The sequence below is a fragment of the Euleptes europaea genome, chromosome 2 (genome assembly GCF_029931775.1).
Source record: "Euleptes europaea isolate rEulEur1 chromosome 2, rEulEur1.hap1, whole genome shotgun sequence".
NCBI classification, from domain to species: domain Eukaryota; kingdom Metazoa; phylum Chordata; class Lepidosauria; order Squamata; family Sphaerodactylidae; genus Euleptes; species Euleptes europaea.
The window spans coordinates 38161744-38186204 of NC_079313.1; the positions used below are offsets into that span (position 1 = coordinate 38161744).

Genomic DNA, 24461 nt, shown 5'->3' on the forward strand with positions numbered 1-24461 from the left:
TTTTGGTTTTAAATACCGTAAAATGCAAAACAAGAAACACCAAAAAATTTACTTTGAGAATTGAATTATCCTGCCTTGTGTTTTTGGTATCATAACCTTCCAGTAAACAGCGGCGAGTGGTATTTCCAGATCCAGCGAACTCTGCCAGGTTGAGGTCTGCAAAACCCAGCTATTGACAAGAGAGAATGAAGTTAGCAGCTATAGAACAATCAAAGGGTAGATACAAACAGACACAACAGTTCCGACATGCAATGCAAATCATGCTGCATTCCTAAGATTGCTTTCTAGAGAGTAAGCCCTATTGAAAAACATGGGAACTACTTCTAGGTAGACCTCCTTAGGATTGTCCCCTCAGAGTAATTTCTCATAAGAGTAGAAAATAAATCTTTTGTTAAATAGATAAAGCAGGACACAATATCAAGGGCCAGCTGAGGACACTAGACAGAAGTTATTTAACATTAGGCAGCTCTATATAATCAGTACATCTAGAGGTAATTATTTTTATTACAGAAACCACAAATCAAAATTGATTTATAAACTGAAATTATAGAGCAATATGTTTTAAAAGAAAAAAATATGTAACTGATAGGATTGTTTTCCGTTACCTTTGCATAAGCCTTTCCGCCTTTTAGTTCCTGCAACAACAAACAACCATGGATTTATCGTTTCTCCTTTCATGGTTTGTCACATGCACATTTCTTACTATACCTACAGAATACTCCTGGATTTTGAGAGAACCTTAAAAATGGTCTTGGTGCCTCCAAGTCACGAAACAATACATTTTTAGTCCCTTCATTATCAATATTATCAGAGATAATTACTGCTTCTCTCCAGTCTGGTTGAGGCCTCAGCAGAAAGAACAGAACACCTGAATCTCTGACCACCCACCTTCCAAAATGTCAGCTAAAAGTAACTGGATCCTCAGGAGGCAAGAACTTGTGACTCCATTCTCCCTGTTCAGCCATTCCAGTGGCCTCTGGATTTTTTATAAGCATTTGTATCCAGCCTAGGGGATATAACTACCTACATTAAAGACAGAGACCAGCCACAGTTTGGGGAAGCAGCATTTTTCAATGCCTAATGCTAAATGGCTAGATTTAAATGATGTAGGAAATGCCTGCCTCTCAAAATGTATACCCAAATATTAATTTCATAGTTCAGTTAGGTGACCAACAGTTTAACCTTTTTATGCATTTAAAGAATACCAAGAAATCCTTTTCAAAGTTCATTTATCTACATTGTCCTTCGGTATTTGGAAAACTACATTTGTAAAAAAAAAAAACAAAAAAAAAACTCATATTGATTCTCTTAATTATTCAGACATTCTTGGCAACTGTTCTTCATTCTAGATATATGCCAGAAAGTTTGAGCATCTTTTTGGATGGTTAGCACATAACTGGGTTGGTCATGGGAGCTAAAGGAATGTATTGTTACCTGCCTTCAAAGTTAAGGAGGCTACCATTTTCTGAAAAAATATTTTTACAACAGACAAACATATCCACATGATATTGAGAGCAGAATAATATTTCTTAGGATATACGATTAATTGTAAATTTGAAGAGACCAGTAGAAAAGTATTCCTAGTCATGTTATAATTAAAAAATCAGGCTATTATCAATTAATAGTTTATTCGTTGCCTTTTTTTGAAGTGGCTCATAGCATAAAAATACAATGCAAATATAAAATGTCTTTTTTACCTTCCGTACAGACACTCTGCAGATGCAGGGATCCAAAATCCCTGTAGTGGCACTTGCGCTCATTTTGCACATAAATAGAAATCTCTTCTTCCAGTGAACACAGTTGGCTTGCACTACTTCCCTGTAAAGCAAAGAAATTATCAAGGTTAAACATTGAGGCAGAAACACAAGAAAACCTGTTTTGTAATGGCAAAATCAACCAGCATATTTCCTGTTATGTTTCTAGCTTAGACTATTCCAATGCACATTCAGAAGAATGCACTGTTAGACACCTGTAACAGACAACATTATTACAAAGAATTTATGGGGGGAAAGCAAACAGAGTAAATGCAGAGCTTATGACGCTGCTTTTTAAAAAAACACACCAAATGACAGTCAGATCTTTCATTTTGATATTAGTACTCCTGAGTAACGTATACTAAAATACCTACTAAGTTACCATATTTTACTAAAGTGTTAAGTTTAATGCCACTACTTTAAATCAGGCGTAACACTCTCTATGAAATGCAAGATCACCCATGTAGATATCTAGTGTACCAGCAAATAAAATAACCTTTTACACCCTTTTAAACTGGCCACCTTTCCCCCACAAACACACGTTTTTAAGGGTAAGGCAAGACACAAATGCAAGTAGCTTCTCACAAACAAACTTCTACTGAAACACAGTGGTATGGGGCTACAAAATTGATTGATGCATTGGCAAAAGGATGCTTAACCCCTTCTTTGTATATTATATAGCTGAGGGAGTGGAAGCAATTATGATTACATTTATTTATCTACTTTCTTAATTGTCCAGCCTTTCCCCCAAATTGGGACCCAAAGGGGCTTATATTGTTCTCCTCTCCATTATATCCAAGCTGCAACTCTTTGTCATTTGAAATGCGGTGTTGGAGGAGTTTTACAGATATTGTATACAGCCAAAAAAGACAAATAAGTGGGTTATAGATCAAATCAAGCCTCAATTCTCCCTAGAAACTAAAATGTCTAAACTGAGGCTATCATACTTTGGTCACATATGAGAAGTCTCACTGGAAAAGACAATAATGCTAGGAAAAGCTGAAGGCAGCATGAAAAAAGAAAGACCCAACATGAGATGAATGGACTCAATCAAGGAAGCCACAGCTTTCAGTTTGCAAGACCTGAGCATGTCTGTTAATGATGGATGTTTTGGAGGTCATTAATTCATAGGGTTGCCATAAACTGGAAGTGGCTTGACAGCACTCAATGTGCACATACACACACCTCTGTGAGATAGATTAGGCTGAGCTTCATGGCAAAGTGGGCTTTGAACCCAGATCCTAGCAGTCCATCCACTACACAACACACTTGCTTTCAGATGCTTTCTTGCTTGCAGAAGATACTGGATTGCAGCAGCCCAAATCCAACACCAGAAACGTAATAATTTGTATCAGTTATCTATCGGGAATTCCAGTTCATTAAAAGAAGCAGTAGCAACATTACTTCCGTAGCTGAATGGAACTCAGGATGAGATACTTGTACAACATTAGTGCTTCACTGATGAAAAGCATATAGATTCCCTGCAACAAATAGTTAAGAATTCTGTGGGGGGAAATTATTCGGAAAGGCCCTCTGAGTGTGCTTTTGCATTTTATAAGAAAAACCTATTTGCTTTCTCAGATTCTGAAGGATACTTAAGTATTAATGAGCACACTCAAATAGCTTTCTGTTGCTGAGCTTTAAACCACAGTGCAACCCTTTCTCACATTATGCAGAACAAAAACAGGGTCTGTCACAATGTAGAATTTCACAGAGAGTTGTACCCAATCACAGATACACGTAACTATACCACCATGACAACTATTAAAATGTTAAATGTCCACTGTAAAATGTCATCTGGGAAACCAACTGTGATGGACAGGAGAACGTTCTGCCCTCTTTTCTCTCTGTTCAGTGAGAACTGATCGGATTTGAAAGGATGAACAGAATACTGAAGTAAGGGGGGAAAACACCTGGGGCAGGTTAACTGTGAACAGCCAAGGAACAAAAACAAGAGCAGTTGGGTTTTGGAGGGAGAAGGGATAGGAGGTATCCTGGACAAGGCATGGAGTCTAGTAGGGATTGTAGTGATTGATTTTTGACAGGCAGGGTTTGAGTGCTCTTCACAGAGAAAAACAGTGAAATTGTTCAAGCTGTCTAGTTAACTGCCTTTATGTTACAAGCTGTTGAAAGAATAAACACTGTAACTCTTAAGTATTACACACCTAACAGCTCTGGTACTATGTCAGCTATCAGGCTGGAGAGGGAAGGAATTACACATCACGCTTACCAACCAAATAAACTTATTTATTGTGATATATATAACTCCGGTGTCATCCTCAACCCAGATTATCCCACTCTGTAGGACCCAGGAAAGCGGGGTCTGGATTTGTACTTGATGTACTCACTATGTCAATATTAAGGGATCCTATATAGGTGTCAAAGTAGACACACTAACTAAAACAAATCTAATATTAAGTAATATTAAAGGAGGATGTGGGTGGTGAGGTAGTGCACAATTCTCCAGCCTGAAGCACTTGTTATTGATAAAGGGGTTTATAGTACAACAACAAGAGAAAGGCCTGGATCAAGGGTTGTGACATGGATCATTGTCTGCGACAAGAGTAAAGGTAACTGCAGCATTGGAAGAGTTTGTACTGACCTTCGGAAGTCTCCAGGCTGACACACTGACATTGCACATGTAGCAAATGTGGAAAGTTTAAAATGTGAAGCCAGCCATCTAGAAAGATGCACGAGTTCTCTTATGTACCCAGTCACATTTAAATTGGACTATTAAAGTGGAAATAAAGTGCGCAGACTTAAGGATCTTGTTCCATCCTGCTTGTTCACATAATATTTTGTGGTCATGTTGTCCATAGCCACCAGTATACGCTTTCAGAAACCACATCTGCAAAAGAAATAAGGGCATAATGAATAGCTCTAATTTCCAACTGACTGATATGTAGGGCTGTTTCCCCACTGACCATGTACCTGAAGTGACCTGGGAACCCAAGTGTGCCCCCCAACTCGAAAAGGATGAGTCGGTGAACAACAAATATCAGCTTGTGAGTACTGGACCCCAATGTTGAACTCATGAGTCAGCTGCAGTCCAGAACCCACCAATGTAGAGAACTAATAACTGTTCTTGGGATGGACAATCTATACCGTTGAGGTTCTAGGTTTGGGTTGAAAGCTCTAATGAACCAGTTTTGTAATTTCCACATTCAAGTCTTGCATGTGGCATCACCGCATCCCTGATGCGTGAGGTGTAGGGATGTTGAAAACCCTGGTTAAACTGCTGTTAGGGTTGATATCTAGGGCCCCTGTTATAGGAGTAATGCTGTTTATGTATCGGGAAGTTCCTGGGTTTGTTCGTCCCCGATGATGCAGTGAGTTCCACCGACTTGGCTGCTGGTTTCCCTTTTCTAATCCTATCCAGGATAGTGTCAGTCTGCTCACTGAACAGATTACTGCCTTCAAAAGGAAGGTCCTCTATACAGGTTCAGGTATCAACTGGGAGAGCTGATGTTCTGAGCCATGAGTATTGGCACAAGACCATTCCAGATGCCACGGCTGTTATGGTGAAATCCGCCACATGCCTCAAGGAATTAATTTGCTGTTGCCCTAAGCACACTCCTTCCCCTGTAGGACTCTCACCAAGGTCCTCTTATCTTTGGGTAGGTAGTCGATACATTGGGCCATACAATTCCAAAGAAACATTTGATACCTGCCATTACATCAGTAAAACTCGACACTTTAAGTGCTAGTGCCCCTGCAGAGTATATGCTTCTACCCATGGTGTCTAACTTGTGACCTTCCCAATCTACTGGTGAGGAGTGGAAGGCTGCACTATATTTGGAGGGAAGGGCCTTGGTGACCATCGAATTGACTTTGGGATGATGAAATAGGAAGCCATAATCCTGCTCTTTCACTCTGTACAGATTCTGTTTTCTTTATGAATGACTGGGCAAAACACCGGTCTTGCCCATACACCCTCAGGTATGGGTCTGATGCTCTTCACAAGTGGTAAAGCTATTGGGCCAGAATCTGGGGTATGCAGCACAGATCTATGATCAGAGCTATGTCCTTTGGTTCCGAGGTGGCATAGACTAGAACCAATGCCTTGGCCATTCTAAGCAACTGATCAGCATATAAGTTGAGGTCTTCCGACAGTGAAATGGGTGAAGGATCCCCCACGCCTTCATCTGGGGATGGGGATGATGTACAACCCAAGCCTCCCTTCAACTTGGGCCAGAACCTACCTCCTCCTCTGATGCGAATCTTGGACCCGGAGAGGGAGACCGGGTTCTCTTTGGGCTAGTGTGTGGTCCAACAGCAGCATCACCGGTGTGCTCCAACCATCGTGGGTAATCCCAGGGTGCCTCTGACTGAGTCCACGGAGATCTGCATCTGGACACAGAGCAGCCCCAAGACAGATGCCTGTGCCGATTCGCTGTAGTCCCCTTCATACTCCTGGGCAGAGTAGTGGCCCTCCTCCCGGGTGTCATACATTGCTGATGGCAGAATAGGGACCTATTCTCCCAATAGATACTGATTCTGGACCACTGGAACAAGGGCTATCCCCCCAAAGCGTAAAAGAAATTCCTCAGGCTTCTGCACATGAGAGGCCTCGATCTTCCGCCCCACAATTTAGGAAGAGGCGTGTTCTCGTAATTGGGGATTCCCTCCTGAGAGGGGTAGAGTCTAAAGTATGCCGACCTGACTTGTTGTCCCGAGAGGTCTGCTGTTTACCAGGTGCACGCATCCAGGATGTGACGGAAAGGGTAGGAAGACTCATCAAGCCCACAGATTATTACCCTTTCTTACTTGTTCATGTGGGAACAAATGATATTGCCTGGCACAGCCCAGAACGTATTAAAAGAGACTACATGGCTCTGGGTGAGAAGGTGAAGGACTTGGGGGGGGGCAGGTTGTGTTTTCGTCAGTTCTGCCTGTTGAAGGTTGAGGCTTAGGAAGGGAAAGACGAATACTTCAAATTAATGACTGGCTGCATAGGTGGTGTCATCAAGAAAGGTTTGGATTTCTGGACCATGGCTTACGCTTTCGAGAAGAAGCTCTTCTGTCGGGGGATGGTTTACACCTCACAAGGGTAGGAAAAATGTGTTTGGTGAGAGCCTTGCAAACCTGATCAGGAGGGCTTTAAACTAAATCCTATGGGGGAACGAGACAACAATTTAAAGCCTTGTATGCTGATAATACCTGGAGACACGAACAATAAAGATTTGCAGGGAGTGGCATGTATGCAAGGAAACAAACTCACGAAAACCACGGGGCACATAAACCACGGATTCAGATGTCTGTACACTAATGCGCAGAGTATGGGAAACAAGCAGGAAGAACTCGAAGCCCTAATACAGGAAGGGGATTTTGACCTAATAGGCATTTCTGAAACTTGGTGGGATGTCACTCATTATTGGAATATTAAGATTGAGGGGTACAACTTGTTTAAAAGGGATAGATTGATAAGGAAGGGGGGAGGAGTAGCACTGTATGTCAAAGATGTGTACACTTGTGAAGAAGTACATGAATCTGAGCATGGTAGTGCAGTCGAGACTCTATGGGTAAACATAAAAGGAATAAGAAATAATCGTGATATTCTCGTGGGGGTCTGCTATCGACCGCCAAACCAGGCAGAGGACTTGGATGGGACGCTCCTAGACCAGATCACAAAGTTCTCAAAGAGACGGAACATGGTGGTCATGGGAGATTTTAATTACCTGGATATCTGTTGGAAGTCCAACGCTGCTAAAAATGAAAGATCCAATAAATTCTTGACTTGTCTTGCTGACAACTTCCTATTCCAGAAGGTGGACAGGGAAACAAGGGGGTCTGCTATCTTAGACTTGATTCTCACCAACAGGGAAGAACTGGTCGATGAGGTTAAAGTAGTGGGCACCCTGGGTAGTAGTGACCACATACTCTTGGAATTTACAATCTTGGGGAGAGGAAAACCTGTACATAGTCAGACATGTAGGTTGGACTTCAAAAGAGCAAATTTTAACAAACTTAAACTTATGCTAGGTAGAATCCCATGGTCAGAAATACTTAAGGAGAAGGGAGTTCAAGAAGGGTGGGCGTTTCTTAAAAATAAAATACTGAAGGCGCAATCCCAAACCATTGCTATGAGAAGGAAAAATGGGAGGAGCCTAAAGAGGCCAGGGTGGCTCCATAAACAGCTTTTTAAAGAGTTGAGGAATAAAAAAAGACTCATTTAGGAAGTGGAAGAGGGCCTTATAACCAAAAAGGAATATAAGCAAATAACTAGTGCTTGTAGGGAGAGTGTTAGGAAAGCTAAAGCTCAGTATGAACTTAGGCTAGCGAGAGATGCTAAACGCAACAAAAAAGGGTTCTTTTCCTATGTACAGAGTAAGAGTAAGAACAAGGACAAGATTGTGGTGGGCATTGCATGGACCGGAAAGTGAAATTGTAACAGGAGATGACGAGAGGGCAGAACTCCTCAATTCCTACTTTTCCTCAGTTTTTTCTTGTGAGGGAAGTGGTGCTCAACATGGCATAAACAGAACATGTGATGAGGGAAGGGATTGGCAGCCTAGAATTGGCATTGGGGTAGTGCACAAACACCTGGTTTCTTTAAATGAAATAAAATCCTCTGGGCCAGACGAATTGCACCCAAGGGTACTCAAAGAACTTGCAGATGTAATTTCAGAACCTCTGTCCATTATTTTTGAAAAGTCTTGGCAAACAGGTGAAGTGCCAGACGATTGGAGGCGGGCAAATGTTGTCCCCATCTTCAAGAAGGGAAAAAGGAGGATCCAGATAACTACCAACCCATCAGCTTGACTTCTATACCAGGAAAAGTGTTTGAACAAATCATCAAACAGTCCGTCCTTGAGCATTTAGAAAGGATGGATCTCATCACTAAGAGCCAGCATGGGTTTCTCAAGAATAAGTCATGTCAGACTAATCTTATCTCCTTTTTTGAGAAAGTTACTACTTTGCTGGATTAGGGGAATGCTGTAGACATAGTTTATCTAGATTTCAGTAAGGCTTTTGATAAGGTTCTACATAGTATTCTAGTTGACAAATTGGGAAAATGTGGGTTAGATCCTATTATTGTTAGATGGATTTGCAACTGGTTGACAGATCGTACCCAAAGAGTGCTAGTTAATGGTTCCTCGTCCACTTGGAGAGAAGTGACTAGTGGAGTTCCTCAGGGATCTGTGCTGGGCCCTGTGTTGTTCAACATCTTTATAAATGATTTGGATGAAGGAATAGAGGGGATGCTTATTAAATTTGCAGATGATACTAAATTGGGAGGGGTAGCAAATACGGTAGAAGACAGAGCCAAGATGCAGGATGATCTTGACAGGCTGGAGAAATGGGCTAGAACTAATAAAATGCACTTTAACGAAGACAAATGTAAAGTTCTGCATTTAGGTAGGAAAAATCAAATGCATAATTATAGGATGGGGGAGACTTGTTTGAGCAGTAGTATGTGTGAAAAGGATCTTGGAGTCTTAGTAGACCAAACACTGAACATGAGTCAGCAGTGTGATGCTGTAACTAAAAAGGCAAATGCAGTCTTGGCCTGCATCAACAGAAGTATAGGGTCCAGATCACGTGAAGTGATGGTATCGCTTTACTCTGCTCTGGTTAGACCTCAGCTAGAGCACTGTGTTCAGTTTTGGGCACCACAATTTAAGAAAGATGTAGACAAGCTGGAACGTGTCCAGAGAAGGGCAACAAAGATGGTGAGGGGTCTGGAGACCAAGTCCTATGAGGAAAGGTTGAAGGAGCTGGGTATGTTTAGCCTGAAGAGGAGAAGACTGAGAGGGGATATGATAACCATGTTCAAGTACTTGAAGGGCTGTCATATAGAGGAGGGTGCCGAGTTGTTTTCTGTTGCTCAAGAAGGTTAGACCAGAACCAACGGGTTGAAATTAAATCAAAAGAGTTTCTGTCTAGACATTAGGAAGAATATTCTAACAGTTCGAGTGGTTCCTCAGTGGAACAGGCTTCCTTGGGAGGTGGTAAGTTCTCCTTCCCTGGAGGTTTTTAAGAAGAGGTTAGATGGCCATCTGTCAGCAATGCTGATTCTGTGACCTTAGGCAGATGATGAGAGGGAGGGCATCTTGGCCATCTTCTGGTCACTAGGGGTGTGGAGGGGGGAGGTAGTTGTGAATTTCCTGCATTGTGCAGGGGGTTGGACTTGATGGCCCTGGTGGTCCCTTCCAACTCTATGATTCTATGATCTCGAAGACATCACTCTCAGAAGACTGTGGTGAGGGTAGCCTGGCCTGGAATAGTGATGGCATCCTTGGGTGCAGGGGGAGTAACTCTTCCACTCCTGGAGAGCTCCAGAGTGGCAACCTGCCCTGATGCTGTTGTAAGGACCCGGTGGGACTTCTTGCTGTCAGCATATCCCCTTGGATCCAGGAACGCTCTCCAGCATCAAGGTGAGCTTGGGGATAGTTGCCAGGGAGATCCACAATGTCGGATCGACACCGAAGCAGTCTGGTCCAGTGGAACCACGCTATCTTGTGCAGGTGTCGATGCTGGAATTCGAGCAGCCTTGGAACCATTTTCCTCTGAGTCTTTTGACTTCTTTGTTGACTATGACACAGTTTTAGCCTTGCATTTGGCTTTTTTAGTCGGGGGCTCAGAGGCCACCCTTTTTGCTCCCAACCAAGTTTCCCCTTGCGGGTATGGCAGAGCAAGCAGCAATGAGAGTACCAAAGAGGTACTGTATTCTGCTTGTCCAGAATGTGTCCTTTCCTAAGGAGAACAGGCATTTCACATGGTCACTGTTCTCCATCTCTACTGTCCGCTGAAAAGGTAACACCTTCCATCAATGCGAAAAATGGCAACAAAAAATGCTGAAACTCTCAACACATCCTCTCCCCATGGTGGCAAGAAGAGAACTGAGAGAGGAGAGACAGAGAGGAGCGCCTGCCCCATCTCCATCACGTGGCCATCTGGGCGGTAAGGGAAAGCCCGCCCAGCACAAATGGGAGGGGGGGAGGACTCCCAGAGCGCGGAGGCTTCTAGAAAGCTTGAAAAAAAAAAGGTCCAGCAGCTGGCCTGTGCAGTCCAATGCAGGACTGCACTGAAGACACAAAGGTGAACTAAGAGTTATATCTGGTTTTCCAGTTTGGGACTTAAACACTATACACATTATTTTGATTTGAATTTGCTGACAGTCACACAACACAGTGACACATCGAGTGCCACACACATCAATACCCACCCATTCACAGTCCATGAACTTCCTCTATGGAAAGAGAGCAGACTGAGAAATTTAGAATTTCAGAGAAAGAGAGCAACTGGGGGGGGGGAACGTCAGCTTAGCAAAAGTAAAAAATGGTAACCGCAAGACGATTGACTTTCTGTGCTGGCAGCCAGTCACTAGCAAACTGATATAATGAGGCTACTGAAATTTAGGTTATAACAAGCCACTGTTTTAGAGTTGGCAGCTATGAAGTGTGACAGCTGGTACGGAGGTTGAAAGAAAAAAAGCAGAGCTTTGCATGTGTACAGAATGCTTTGGTGAATTCTTTTGCTCTGCTGGGAGCTCCTGAGTGTGGCCTGCACACCAGGCAGACACATTATTCTGTGGAGTTAAGTTTGATATTTCCTTGGCAGCATGAAGACAGAAATGTAGTGGAAATGTCCATATTGGATTGCACCTAAAAACTATGACTACTTAGGTAAATCCTCCCTCCTCTGTTCCTAGAAAAAGACATAAATTTAGAGATGGTACTCATTAGGAATGCTTGCATTACTAGCAAGCACATTGCACAGAACACAGCCCCTCTGCAAGCATTATTGCCATTGTCATTTGAAGCAGCCCTATATGCTATGATCGCTACATACATTGCATTGGCATTTCTCCCATAGAATATATAACGTGTGAAAGTAACGAGTGTACACTGGTGTTTAAAAGCCATGCACGCGCATACCTTACTTCCACACTCTTTGCATTCAAAATTGTAACATGTACTTTAGATAAAGATGGGAGAATTTGGAAGGTAGAGGTGACTTTATTTTAGAGCCAGTGTGCTGGTGTTTCAAGAACAGATACCAAGGGCAAGGGAAATCATATCCACGGCCTTGGAGACAGGGTGCATTTTCACAACCACTTCTGGCATGATGCCCACCACACTTAAGCTTACATTTGTAAAACCAGGTATCAGATTTTCTTCACAAGAAGTTCTATATAAATGCACCAGGCTATTAACATTTAATTTTGTTATATGGCACTTTTGCTAGCTTTAATGGCTACAAGAATAGGCATTTGGAAACCATCAGTTATTTCACCAAGGCACTCTAAGGATCATATAGCACTCTGATAATGAAGTACCAACCTAGATGGAATCTCACTACTGCTTTTTTTAAAGCCCCTTGATACAAACTAAGTTGTACTTCTCCCTGCCTTGGTAACTTGTTAAAACTGAAAAGTAGGCGGTAAATGCTTTAATAAAACTTTCACATTAATAATTTAATCTTTATGATTTATCCAGCAGACAACCATTTACTGCAAATGAGTGAAGAGATTATTATAACTAAAAGTCCTGATGTTTTTACAATCTAGGATTTTCTAAACGTTTTTTGTCCAAAATTGTTTTGATCCTCATATTGATCGGTTACCATGGAAGTGAATGGAGATGACTGTCTACTTGGCAACTATGCTAAAGGAAACACTGATGAAAGCTTTCCATTATGAGTCGACTTCCTTGAGCTCCAGATTTATGATGCCTTATTAAAATACATTTCTTAATGCTTTACTAATCAAGACACATTGGGAAATAAGTGAGATGCCAATCTATGCTATGTGATAAAGCAGTGTGGTGACTGATGAAAAGAGCCCCTTCAACATGACTACCTAACCCAAGACATTACCCCAGGATTGTCAAACCCCTGGGCTGGATCCAACCCCCAGAGGGCCTGCAAGCCGAGGCAGCCAGCCCCCCTCCCCCCTCCCTTTATGGGTTTCCCTTCCACACACCCCATTGCTTCTCGGGCACAGCCAGGCCCCCATGGGCCTGGCGCACCTTCCCTTCCACACACCCCATCCTTCTCCCTTCCACCCCCCATTCTTCTCAGGCACAGCCAGGCCCCCGCGGGCCAGGCACGCCCTCCCTGCCACCCCCATCCCCCGTCTGGAGTCCCCATGCGGAGGCCTGGTCTACCGCATTGAAATCCTGTTGGTAGACCTGGGCTCCAGTCAAGTCCCTGTCGGGAGGCCAGGTCTACTGCCTAGAAAGCCAACTGGCCTCCCTGGGGGAAAAGGTCTCCTTCTGGAGTTCAGGTCTACCCATTGGCTTGCATGGCAGTAGACCTGGCCTCCTGACAGGGCCTTTTCTTTTCCCCTTCCCCCCCCCCGGAGGCCAGGTCTTCCCATTGGTTTCTATGGGCCTCTGGAGGCAAGGTCTACAAGCAGGGTACGGAGCCAGCAGGACCCTGCAAGTGGCAAGCAGCACCTGGACCCAGAAAAAGGAAGTGGCCTGAACTCCATCTTGGATGTGGTTGCACAGCAGAACGATCTTTGGACTCTCCTCCTGCCTGTAACTCGCCTTTGGAAACGCTGCCTTCCTGGACACTTTTGCATAACCAAGAAGGTGGCCAGCATATCAAGATCTGCCTAACGACTTCAACTTCAGAACAATGGTGTTCCTCCCCTCCACACCTTGCATTCCTCCTCTGGGATAGTCTGGGCACAGAATAATCCCATCACCCCATTCAAACTGTCAGCCAGTTCCTGCCAGCTGTCAATCACTCAATCGCTGAGTGATTGACAGCCATCAATAATCCCTTCTCATTCTGATCACCCACAGCTCCATTCCTTTCACCCAACCATTTCCCCCCAGGTATGAATCAATCTTACCTTTGTGCTCCACTGTGCACATTCAAGGTGAGTATTCCTGCCCCAGGGCAGAATTTAGCTATAAAACCTAGTACCCTGGCACATGCCAGTTGCTTCTCATTTTGGATCCAGAAAGAAAGCCCTGTGACTTTTCACGGCTTCCTGGCTGTAATGCACTGGTTCGCGCAGCAGCCCCCCCTCCTCATAAACAGCCTCACCGAGGACGTTCATCGGATAGGTAACTACTGAGTTCTTTGTGCTATCCCTATAGGATTCTTGTGTGTGTGTGTGTGTTGTGTTTCACTGCATTCTGTGTGTTTTGTACCCCTTTTATATCCCCCAAATAAATTCCGTTTGTTTTACTTCAATTTGGCCTCTCATAGAGTTTGTTCTCTCCTGATTTGCTGATCCTTGTGTATACATGGGAAAAAGACTCCGCTAAAGCCTCTCGTTAGTGCTCTAAATTTGTCTCCAATAAGCTAATTTCCCTATTAAATAGTGGAGACCCCAGCAATCCCTGTAACAGTGCACCCAATCTGCCACCCCCTATACTTTCTGGGCGTAGCGAGTCCCGAGCAGCCTTGCACGCCCAGCCAGCAACCCGCCTGTCCCTTTCTGGGCGCAGCGGGGCCGTAATGCCCCACGAGTCCAGCCACCTCCCCTCCCCATCCCTCTTTGTCTCCCCCCTTTCATTCTTTATCCCTGTTTCTTTCTCTCTTCCTTCCTTCCTCTCTTTATCTGTTTCACTCTTTCTGTCTCTCTCTCTCTCTCTTTCTCCCTTCCTTTCTGGACACCACCACCCTGTTCAGATCTGGGCTGGCGAGCCCGCTGCGAGCTCACCAGCCAAGGCAGCCACCACCACCCCACCCCAGTTTTAAAATGAATGTGAGGGACTAGAGATATTAACTTTATAGAAGACACAGGCAAAGCCAATTTAATGATATTATTTTTTACTTAAAATACAAACATACTTAAAACAATAACAATTACTGTTAAATAAAAGAAAATGCTGTAAGAATTTTATTGTTGTAAACTTGTTTGTGTTTTAAGTAAAAAAACAATACCATTCATTGCTTTTGCCTGTGTCTTCTATAAAGTTTGTATCTCCAGTACCTGGCATTACATTTTATGGTATTTATTTATTTATTACGCATAGTCGGCCCGACCAGAGACATTTATGTTATATCCGGCCCTCCTCACAAATGAGTTCGACGCCCCTGCATTAGCTCTTATCGAACCTGTCTCCCTCATCAGTGGCTGCTTTTTGAGCATAAATTACATGACGGGAAATCTGAGAAAGAATCTCCAACACTGCCTTCACTTTCACTTTTCGTTCTGTTTGCAGAATCATTAAAGCATGTACTTTCACTTTTCCCCAGAAGCTCATCTTGCTGAATTGGAAGGTTTCCAAAGACAATCCAAGTCTCAGAAGGAAAGGCCCTCTCTGATTTACAACATATTGTAGAAAACAGTAAAATACAATAAAAGGGCACCAAGAGATGCTCACGACATTTTGCACAACCACTTTCTAAGTATTTTGCACAACCACTTTCTAAGTATGAACCAGATCAGCAAACAGACTGTAAACAAAATTGTAGAAAGCTTTTTTCAAACTTGAAACCTTCCTATCAGTAACGAGCACCCACCAAAACCTACTTAATATTACTTAAATTTCTAGACCAACAAATGAAAACAAACCCATATGGATAGTGGCAGTAATTTCAAACATTTTGTTTATTTAAGGTAGTGAGACTCAGTTTGTAACTTATGCCAAAATTTGAGCTGCACCAAGCCTACCCCCCCATACAAAGAGAGCCCTGTCTATGATGTCAATACTGCACTTTGGAGTTCCCCGGAGAGCCTCCAATACCCAACATAACTGCATGGGCTTGACCCTATCATAGTCGGAGACAGACAAAAAACAACTACTTTCCAATCACCTCTAAGGCTCAGTGTGATGTCAGAAGAGCACCCACTTTTCTCTAGGATCAGAAGAAAAGAGGTGACTTTGGTTCTTGTAGGTTATCCGGGCTGTGTAACCGTGGTCTTGGAATTTTCTTTCCTGACGTTTCGCCAGCAACTGTGGCAGGCATCTTCAGAGTAGTAACACTGTCCTTCAGTGTTACTACTCTGAAGATGCCTGCCACAGTTGCTGGCGAAACGTCAGGAAAGAAAATTCCAAGACCACGGTTACACAGCCCGGATAACCTACAAGAACCAATGAACTCTGACCGTGAAAGCCTTCGACAAAAGAGGTGACCTTTGCTAATTCCAAAATGAAGTGCCAGATTAAAAAGACGGGCAATGGCAAATGAATTTGTTTAACTTTTGGAAATGTTGGCGACCATCCATGTATTGTAGCCTCTCAGGCAGCAGTCACAGTAATTTTGCATACCAGGTAGGGATGACATTTAGGCTGCCTAAAATAAAAACCTGGGACATAATTCAAACAAATTTAAATACATAACATGCCTTTGATTTATATGGAAAAGATGGACTCATGTGATTAATCTTTTCTAGTTGACACCAATGGAATATGTGTTGAAGACAGAATCCTAAGAATGTCTACTCAGAATCCTACTCAGGTACATGGAGCTTACTTCCAAGAAAGTATTCTTAAGATTGCTGTGTGACTTTGGTAGAATCATGGTCCAGATTTTTACTACCCCGAGAAAGAACAGTATATTTGAAAAGGATAGCTGAGTCTTTACGAACAAGATGAATCTGAAAGAGTAATCAATGACGTTATGGGATAAGAAAAGTAAAGAAGGAGCTCCAACATATTTCCAATTTTAACTGAGTCGGAATTTAATAGACTCAACCACAAATTTAACAGGTGACTTAGGCATCTGCTCCTAACCCTAGCCCCCATCTATAATATGGGATTAATACGGAACACAGCTGTTGCAAGGGTTACCACAAGATCATGTATGCAAAGCACCTGGAACACACTCAAGCGTGCACTTTCTCTCTCTCTTGCCCCACCAGGGGGTGGGGCAAGGAGGGCAGCTATCGCCCCTGCCTCTCCTACCTGGCATAGAGGCACCTATAGGAGAGGCAGTTCTGCTGCCCTGCATGCCACAGAGGCGACAGCTGCCCTCCCACCCCCAGTTACGGCCCTGGCCATATGTATACATACATTACACACACAGGATCTCTCTACTGAAGCAGAGAGGAGGAGAAATTCAAGTTTAAAATGTGATTTTATTTCTACCCATATGCATGGTTATGAGACCACATGTTACTACATTAATTATAAAGCAAAAAGGACTACAGAAAAAGGCTTTCTCAACTATGATACTTAGAATTGAACAGCTGCAATGCTACTTCTCTGGAATTTTTGGGAGGTGGGAACTCCACTTTAGTAATAATCTATGTAACACTGCAGAATTAGAACATATTTATATAATGTTTTATATCCTGCCTTTCCTGCCATTCATGGAGGATCGAAGCAGCCTTTGATCCTACAAAATATTTGAAATGGACTATAATTTGAAGGGCATGAGTAAAGACTAATTACACAATTATGAAAAGTGGCAGATTCCACAGATCCGATCGGCACACTATTTTCTATTATCTATCTTCCATAAGCCAAACTCCCTAGTTGGGCTAGCTTTGTTGGCCCAATACAATAATATAAAAGAGCTGCAGTTAATTGGGCTCTGGTCAAATGCCCCAGCAAAATTTTGGACAAATGGCTTGTACACACAGAAGATAAGAGATTAGAAGTGACCACAGAAATCTACTTGGCAGTGGTTATTTTGAAAAGAAAACAGGAAGTTGTTCAACTGATAAAAGTCAGCCAGGGATGGCCAGGGCAGTTGTCTCTAAGAGCAGAAAAACATTAAATGTTTTTAAAAAAACATTACATGTCATTCTTAGTTCATCAATCATTCAGAGGGATGTTAAATATATAGGAAAGGGCTATGGCTCTTTTCCATTTTCTAGGGCAATACTAAATTTCATTCCACAGTGCAATATCCCATCAGAATCACACACAAATAATACAGTCAAAGTTGTAATAAACTGGGAAACATCGTCTCAAGGCCCAAAACTTCTCTCTCCAAACTATTTGTACTTTGAAAAAAACCACCAAGTAAAAATATTCTTTGATATAATGGTCCCAAAAACTCACCTAATATTTACATGATTTAAGAGGCCATTTTCAAAGTAGCAGCCCCCAAACAATTGCCTTTTCGGAATACAGACACTTAAACCTTGTTCTGCTTTGTATCCACTAGTATCTTGCAAAAAGAATTGAGCTGATAGTTTCAGTTCTGTTGTATAAGAAGAGGAATTCAAGTCCTCTGCAGCTGGATTTACTCTGCTATGCTAAACGAATCAAAGCCATTTGCCAGTAAAATATGCTGTTGATGCAGGAAATAGCATGAATTTTCATATTTTCAAAATAAAGAAATGGATTGAAGTTCCAAACAGAACTGTATCCTTTAAAACAAGGAGTATAATGTGTATACCACTGACCATGGAGTACACTTTTCAACTAAGGAGAGACAGCAAACAAGCTAACAGCCTAGATATTTCAAAATAATTCTTATACTATGGGCACTCTGTTCTTCTAGAACAGGCAACACTCTATTTTAATATGGGAAGCAATTCACTACAATCTTACAGCTAAAAAGTACATGCAGGATGACAATCCAAACTGTACAACATTAATGCTTATTTTCTCAGTTTTACAGTACTTCTGAGAAGAATCTGACCCTTTTGCTTTCCTGTTCTGGTCAAGAACACTTATCACAGACCACCCCTTTCATCATCCTTCCATATTCACAAGTTGGAACAACAATTTTTTTTCTAAGCTTGCAATGTATATGTAAATTACAGCTACATGGCACATTTGAAATTATGAATTTGAAATTAGCAGGTGGAAATCTGCATCCCAGATTAATCAATCTGGAATACAATGTTATGATTTTGTTCAATATTTACTGTACCAGAAAGTGGTACTTAAACATGGACCTAAGCCAAGTCATAAAATGTGATACCATGCCAGCACTGGAGAACACTGTGGGCTGACTGCTTCTGACATTATCTTATCTTTACTTGCACTGTGAATCTGCATGGAGAAAAACAACCTGAAAATGGCAAAAGATAAACATTGTTAATCTGCAAACGGTCAGATGAGAATCTGAAATCTATGAAGGGCGGAGAAGTTTTCATAGAGTTTTGCCAGTTACGCATTTCAGACTTAACCTCTCACTATACCAGGGTTGCTGTGCAGAGGAAGGCACCGGCAAACCACCTCTGTTGGTCTCTTGCCACGAAAAACCCAAAAGGGGTCGCGATAAGTCGGCTGCGATTTGACGGCACTTTACACACACACAGACACATTTGCATGTGTAACACGGCTGCAAAGACAGGTTTGCTACCAAGCATACATCACAACGTATAGGAAGGTATCTCTACCTTAGAAACTTAGGGCTTGCTTTTAAAATTATGTTGCCTTCCTTCCCCCCCCCCCCCAGGAGCTTCCTGTACCTCCTGAAATATCACTGTCAAGGGACCTCCAGAACAGGGTACCTGTGAAGAATGCAAGAATCTAGGAAGTTGTTCTGGCTTAGGAGCAAGCTGGTTGGCAACTAAGGAGTTTTGGGAGTGGCCAATGAAATGGTAGCATTCAGAAGTCAGGGAGGGAGGGAGGGGGGGAGAGAGAGGGGGGGAGTGTGTGTGTGTGTGTGTCAGTTCAGTACCCGAGTTCAGTACGGCCAGAGCTCTGAGCAGCCCGTGAGAACCGTGGGCTGTCTGAGGAGGATTCGTCCTCAGGAGTTTTTTTTCATTTCATTTCATTAACCTTTATTGGCATACCAAAAGACAGAGATAAAAAATAGCAACAATATACCTCCAAAGGGCAATACATATAAGTTACAAGTCGGGTTAATAAAACTTTTCTCGTTCTTTAAGAACTCCTGTAAGAAATTCAGCCACGGTAGCCGTAATTTTAGGATCATGATCACTCAAAAGAAATTTGCATTTCACTTCATTACTCCTGTATCTCTTGTACTGGAGCAAAGTAAATAGCAGTTTATTCCGCAGAGTCACATAGAAGGGGCAATCTAAAAGGATGTGGTCAATTGTATCCAACAAATTTAAACCGCATGTGCATAGGCGTTCATGTCTAGGGATCTGAAGGTATCGGCCTAAGAGCATCCTAGATGGGAATGCGTTAACCCTAGCTAATAGAAAAGTGCGGCGTTGAGAAGGTATCTCTAGGTTATCTAGATAGCTAGCCATTTTACCCGATCCATTATTAAGGCCTAGGGCCACCGGAGAACAGATGGGGGGAAGAGCTGGGTTAAAATTCTGCAATTCTACATCAAGGAGACGTTGCTTGATTCTTTTAAAGATGTAAGATTCATTGGCCAGAGCAAGATTATCTAAATCAATTCCAATTTGGCAGAGTCTGGATCTAATCAATATGTCCCATGAGAAATAATGAAGTTCACTTTTCAAAAGATATAAAAGGGATGTCCTCAGGAGTTAAACTCAAAGAAACACTAGTCAAAAAGGGCAAGAGTCCAGTAGCACCTTAAAGACTAACAAAAATATTTTCTGGTAGGGTATGAGCTTTCAAAGAAAGACTATTTAAGTCTTTAAAAAACACTATTTAAGTTGTTTGACCAGGGTCAGCGACTGGTTCACAAGGACGTTAACTCTGAGTCCATAGAGTGCGTCTTGGGAGAGAGCTCTGAGGGAAAGAGAGTTCTCAAAACAAGGGAGAGCGAAGGCAACTCAAGTGTATTGAGGGCACCCTAAAGGGTTGAGGAGAATTATTCTCTAGAGCACAGCTTCTTAAACTATGGGTCGTGACCCCATATGGAGTTGCGTAACTGCAGGTGGGAGTCATGAAAAATTTGGCAACAGGAAATGATAAAATTATATGTATACCAAACAATTTTTTAAAAATAAATTACTTTATGATTTATTATCAGTAAACGTTTGATTTGTATACCTATTTTATATACCTATATTCTATATTTTAGAATGGGGAAGACTTGTCTGAGCAGTAGTGTGCGTGAAAAGGATCTTGGAGTCTCAGTAGACCAAACACTGAACATGAGTCAGCAGTGTGATGTGGTAACTAAAAAGGCAAATGCAGTCTTGGCCTGCATCAACAGAAGTATAGTGTCCAGATCACGCGAAGTGATGGTATTGCTTTACTCTACTCTGGTTAGACCTCACCTAGAGTACGGTGTTCAGTTTTGGGCACCACAATTTAAGAAAGATGTAGACAAGCTGGAACGTGTCCAGAGGAGGGCAACAAAGATGGTGAGGGGTCTGGAGACCAAGTCCTATGAGGAAAGGTTGAAGGAGCTGGGTATTTTAGCCTGAAGAGGAGAAGGCTGAGAGGGGATATGATAACAATATTGAAGTATTTGAGGGGCTGTCATATAGAGGATGGTGCTGAGTTGTTTTCTGTTGCCCAAGAAGGCTGGACCAGAACCAACGGGTTGAAATTAAATCAAAACAGTTTCCGTCTAGACATTAGGAAGAATTTTCTAACAGTCAGAGCGATTCCTCAGTGGAACAAGCTTCCTCGGGAGGTGGTAAGCTCTCCTTCCATGGAGGTTTTTAAGAATAGGTTAGATGGCCGTCTGTCAGCAATGCTGATTCTGTGACCTTAGGCAGATGATGAGAGGAAGGGCATCTTGGCCATCTTCTGGTCACTAGGGGTGTGTGATGGGGAGGTAGTTGTGAATTTCCTGCATTGCGCAGGGGGTTGGACTTGATGACCCTGGTGGTCCCTTCCAACTCTATGATTTTGTGAACTGTAGTATGCCAATAAAGGTATTTGAATATACCCGGGGTCGCGTAAGAATTTCAGGCGAAAAGGAGTCGCAAGTGGAAAAAGTTTAAGAAGCCCTGCTCTAGAGCAGAGGTTCCCAAACTTTTTGAGTCATGGAGCACTAATTTTCACCTAGTATACTAAACTGAATGACAGAAGTATTTTGCTTTCCAATCTCTTCATGGAGCTCTAGGAGATGTTTTGCGGAGCACCAAGTGCTCCATGGAGCAGTTTGGGAATCTCTGCTCTGGAGTCCAGAGTGAACCCAGTCCAGCTTAAGGATTAAACTGGTGAAGTGATTTGTGTCGTTCCTTACTCCAGAAAACTGAAGCAACCTTGTGTTTTAAGTAAACTCGAGTAAAATCTGAACAAGTAACTGATAAACTAAAGCAAGCCTCAGTGAAAACAAGTATCTAGCATTTTGAAATGAATTTAGTGTTACCATCTGAAAACAACCAATCCTCTCTTATACATATATTTAAGTGTGAAGTGCCTACTCTTTGTGTATGACCAACCTATTACCTTTCTGAAACCAAGTCTGTCTGTTTAAATCCTAATCCTACGTTACTGTTATTAATAAAATCTGTTGTTTCGAACTTTTACTCCACCAAGCCTTTGTGTGCCCATCAATTTTTGACAGACATAATTTCGTTGAAAGATCGTTCTCCCCCTCGATCCGTGACAGTACCATAGGGCATGGGGGAGATGCAACAAGAAAGGGGAATCAGCGAGAATTCTTTGTCAAGTGAGTAGAACAAGCCTTTCATGAAAGCAGAAAGGAGAACAATTCTGCTGAGTCTATTCTTGCTGCAGTTCCGATGCTGCATGCTATCCTATATTGGAGGGCCCCCTGGTCCTCAGTAGCTGCATTTGGAGGGGTACAGGAAGCTGCTAGGGGAAACAGGAACCCAATGAAAATCCCTTCCACGAACTGGCTCCAATCCAACCCTTAATGTGAAGCTTGGCCCAGGCAAGCACAGTCTGCCACTTTATAGTTATGATTTTCACAGCCATTAAAGAAAAAGCAGGAATTAATACTGCAAGACAGTTGTGAATTTAGACAGTCAGCTCCCAGTAAGACTCACTTGCTCACTGTTCAGCCTTGGACAAGTCATTGCCTTGATTCGTTTTTTCTATTCTAGAGGTGGGAACTGTATACCTGGAGCAATTAAAGCTTTTAATGCCAAGGCGACTCCCCAGTTACTGCATGGTATTGGAGTCTTGATTGATGTGGTTCACGACAGCATTGATCAATCACTAACACAATTTCTCCGTTCCATTGCGGGGTGCCAAACTGTGTCTCTGGGGCAGCTCTTAGAGAAGAATCAGGCCAGCAATCTCTGGAGGCCCTTGCGTGGCAAAGAGACTTTCTATTATACCATAAGATGCTTGTGTCTAAAGAGGGGTTTATAAGCCTTATTGCAAAAGATCAATTTGTGTCCTCTTGGAAAAAAGTTATTGCAAATAGACTGCAGCGGCTGGGTTTTAACCCTAATGAGGCGTACAAGATGAATGAAATTAAATCTAGGGTGACATCTTTTGATCTTAGTAGTAAGCAGGAGGGAGCTCAGCAAGTCTGTTCTGTGGTCACTTATGGTTTAATCCCCTATAAGTCCATTCTACAATATGTCTTTAATTTAACGGTATATCAATATAGAAGAGAACGTAAGTTGGCTAGGTTGAATGTGTTCCCATCTATGGTCACCAAAGGACGCTTTGCAGACATTCCCTATTCAGATAGAAGCTACATATGTGGGGATGACCATATAGAGACCCTGGTATATATTTTGCTGTACTGCTGTCGTTGGGATGATTTGAGGCAGAAATATTTAGGGCAACTTTTATTTTATAAATTTTATCTTTCACTGCAAAGCTTAATTCAATGGTTGCTATCTGGCACAGATAAAATAATTACATTAGGGCAGCCCATTCCTGGGGGTGGGGGGTTGCACAGTGGCCTGGCAAGGCACAGCCACACCATCGCCAAAGAGGATTTCCAGCTGCCATGGAGACAAAAATCTCAGTTTTAAATAATAAAAATAGAAGGACAAAAAAAGCCCTATTGCCACCTATTGCCACAGGAGGGGGAGTTCCCGGGGACAAAGGAGCTAGAAGCTGCCTAAAGGCAGCTTCGCCCCCGGGAACGCCCCCAGAATGCTGGAGTGGGGACTTGCGCTGGATGGACACCGGTGGGAGGCTGTGCTGGCGTGGGAGGCTGGTGCAGCTCTGTGGCACCCAGGTGCTTGTGGAAATGCCCCCCCGTGCCAGCGTAAGTGCCCATTATCACGGGATAAATGGACACTTAAGTCAGTATGGGGTCATGTCGGCTCCTACGCCAGTTCGCCCCCCCATTAGCAATTTGCCCATAGTGACTAAATTTTTGCGGGCGGTAGTTAAATGTAAAAAGGGTTAATATTGGAGATTATATTAGTGTGATGCTGCTTGTTAAGTACCTACCCCATATTTTACAGACTAATGCGTGTATTTACACATTACAAAAAGTGAAATGTGTTATAAATTGTACTATAAAAATTATGCCTTTTTAAATACCACACAAGAAAAGCACATTGTGGCCCTTCAAAATTTACATAGCTGCTTTATACATCACCATTACGGTACTCCAAAACACTATTCAATTAAAAACTGTTTAAAGCTGACTTTTAAGTGCCCTCCAAGCTGTCACACTATGTCCAAGTCTAAACAAAACCAGAGGAGACATTGCCACTGATCATAATTTATATACAATGTTTAAAACACACCACAGAGTTCTCCATTCACTCTCACAAAACATCTATAGTCAGGGAATAAGGAAGCCATTTTACAGATAGCAACAAAATGAGCTGCTGATTTTGGGGGGCCCTGGGCAAAGAGTGCCAAACCCATCCTGCTCCCTTCCCCCTGCATGCCTCCATCTGCCTGCGCATCTTCCACCACCTGCACTCTTAGCTACTCTCACTGTTTGCAGCTGGGGTGCTGGTGGCAGAATGCTAGCAAGCAAGTGGGTTTGGGAAGGGCACAGATAGGCAGCACAAGAGGTGCATGGGCAGGGAACTGGTGGAAGTGGGCCCCACCTGAAGCCAGGGTCCCGGCAGCTGCTCGCTGGCACTGTTTTGCAATT

General features: G+C 42.8%; 1 protein-coding gene across 1 annotated transcript in view; it reads right to left on the reverse strand.

Annotated features, from left to right (window-relative positions):
- Positions 1 to 24461, reverse strand: part of EEIG2 (EEIG family member 2) — a 42139-nt gene that overhangs the window by 12759 nt on the left and 4919 nt on the right. Inside the window, exons 2-4 of the mRNA XM_056844981.1 lie at positions 1698 to 1818; positions 606 to 635; positions 53 to 169 (exon numbers count right to left, since the gene is read on the reverse strand). Coding sequence (XP_056700959.1) covers positions 53 to 169; positions 606 to 635; positions 1698 to 1818 — 268 coding nt within the window. The remainder of the gene's footprint in view (positions 1 to 52; positions 170 to 605; positions 636 to 1697; positions 1819 to 24461) is intronic.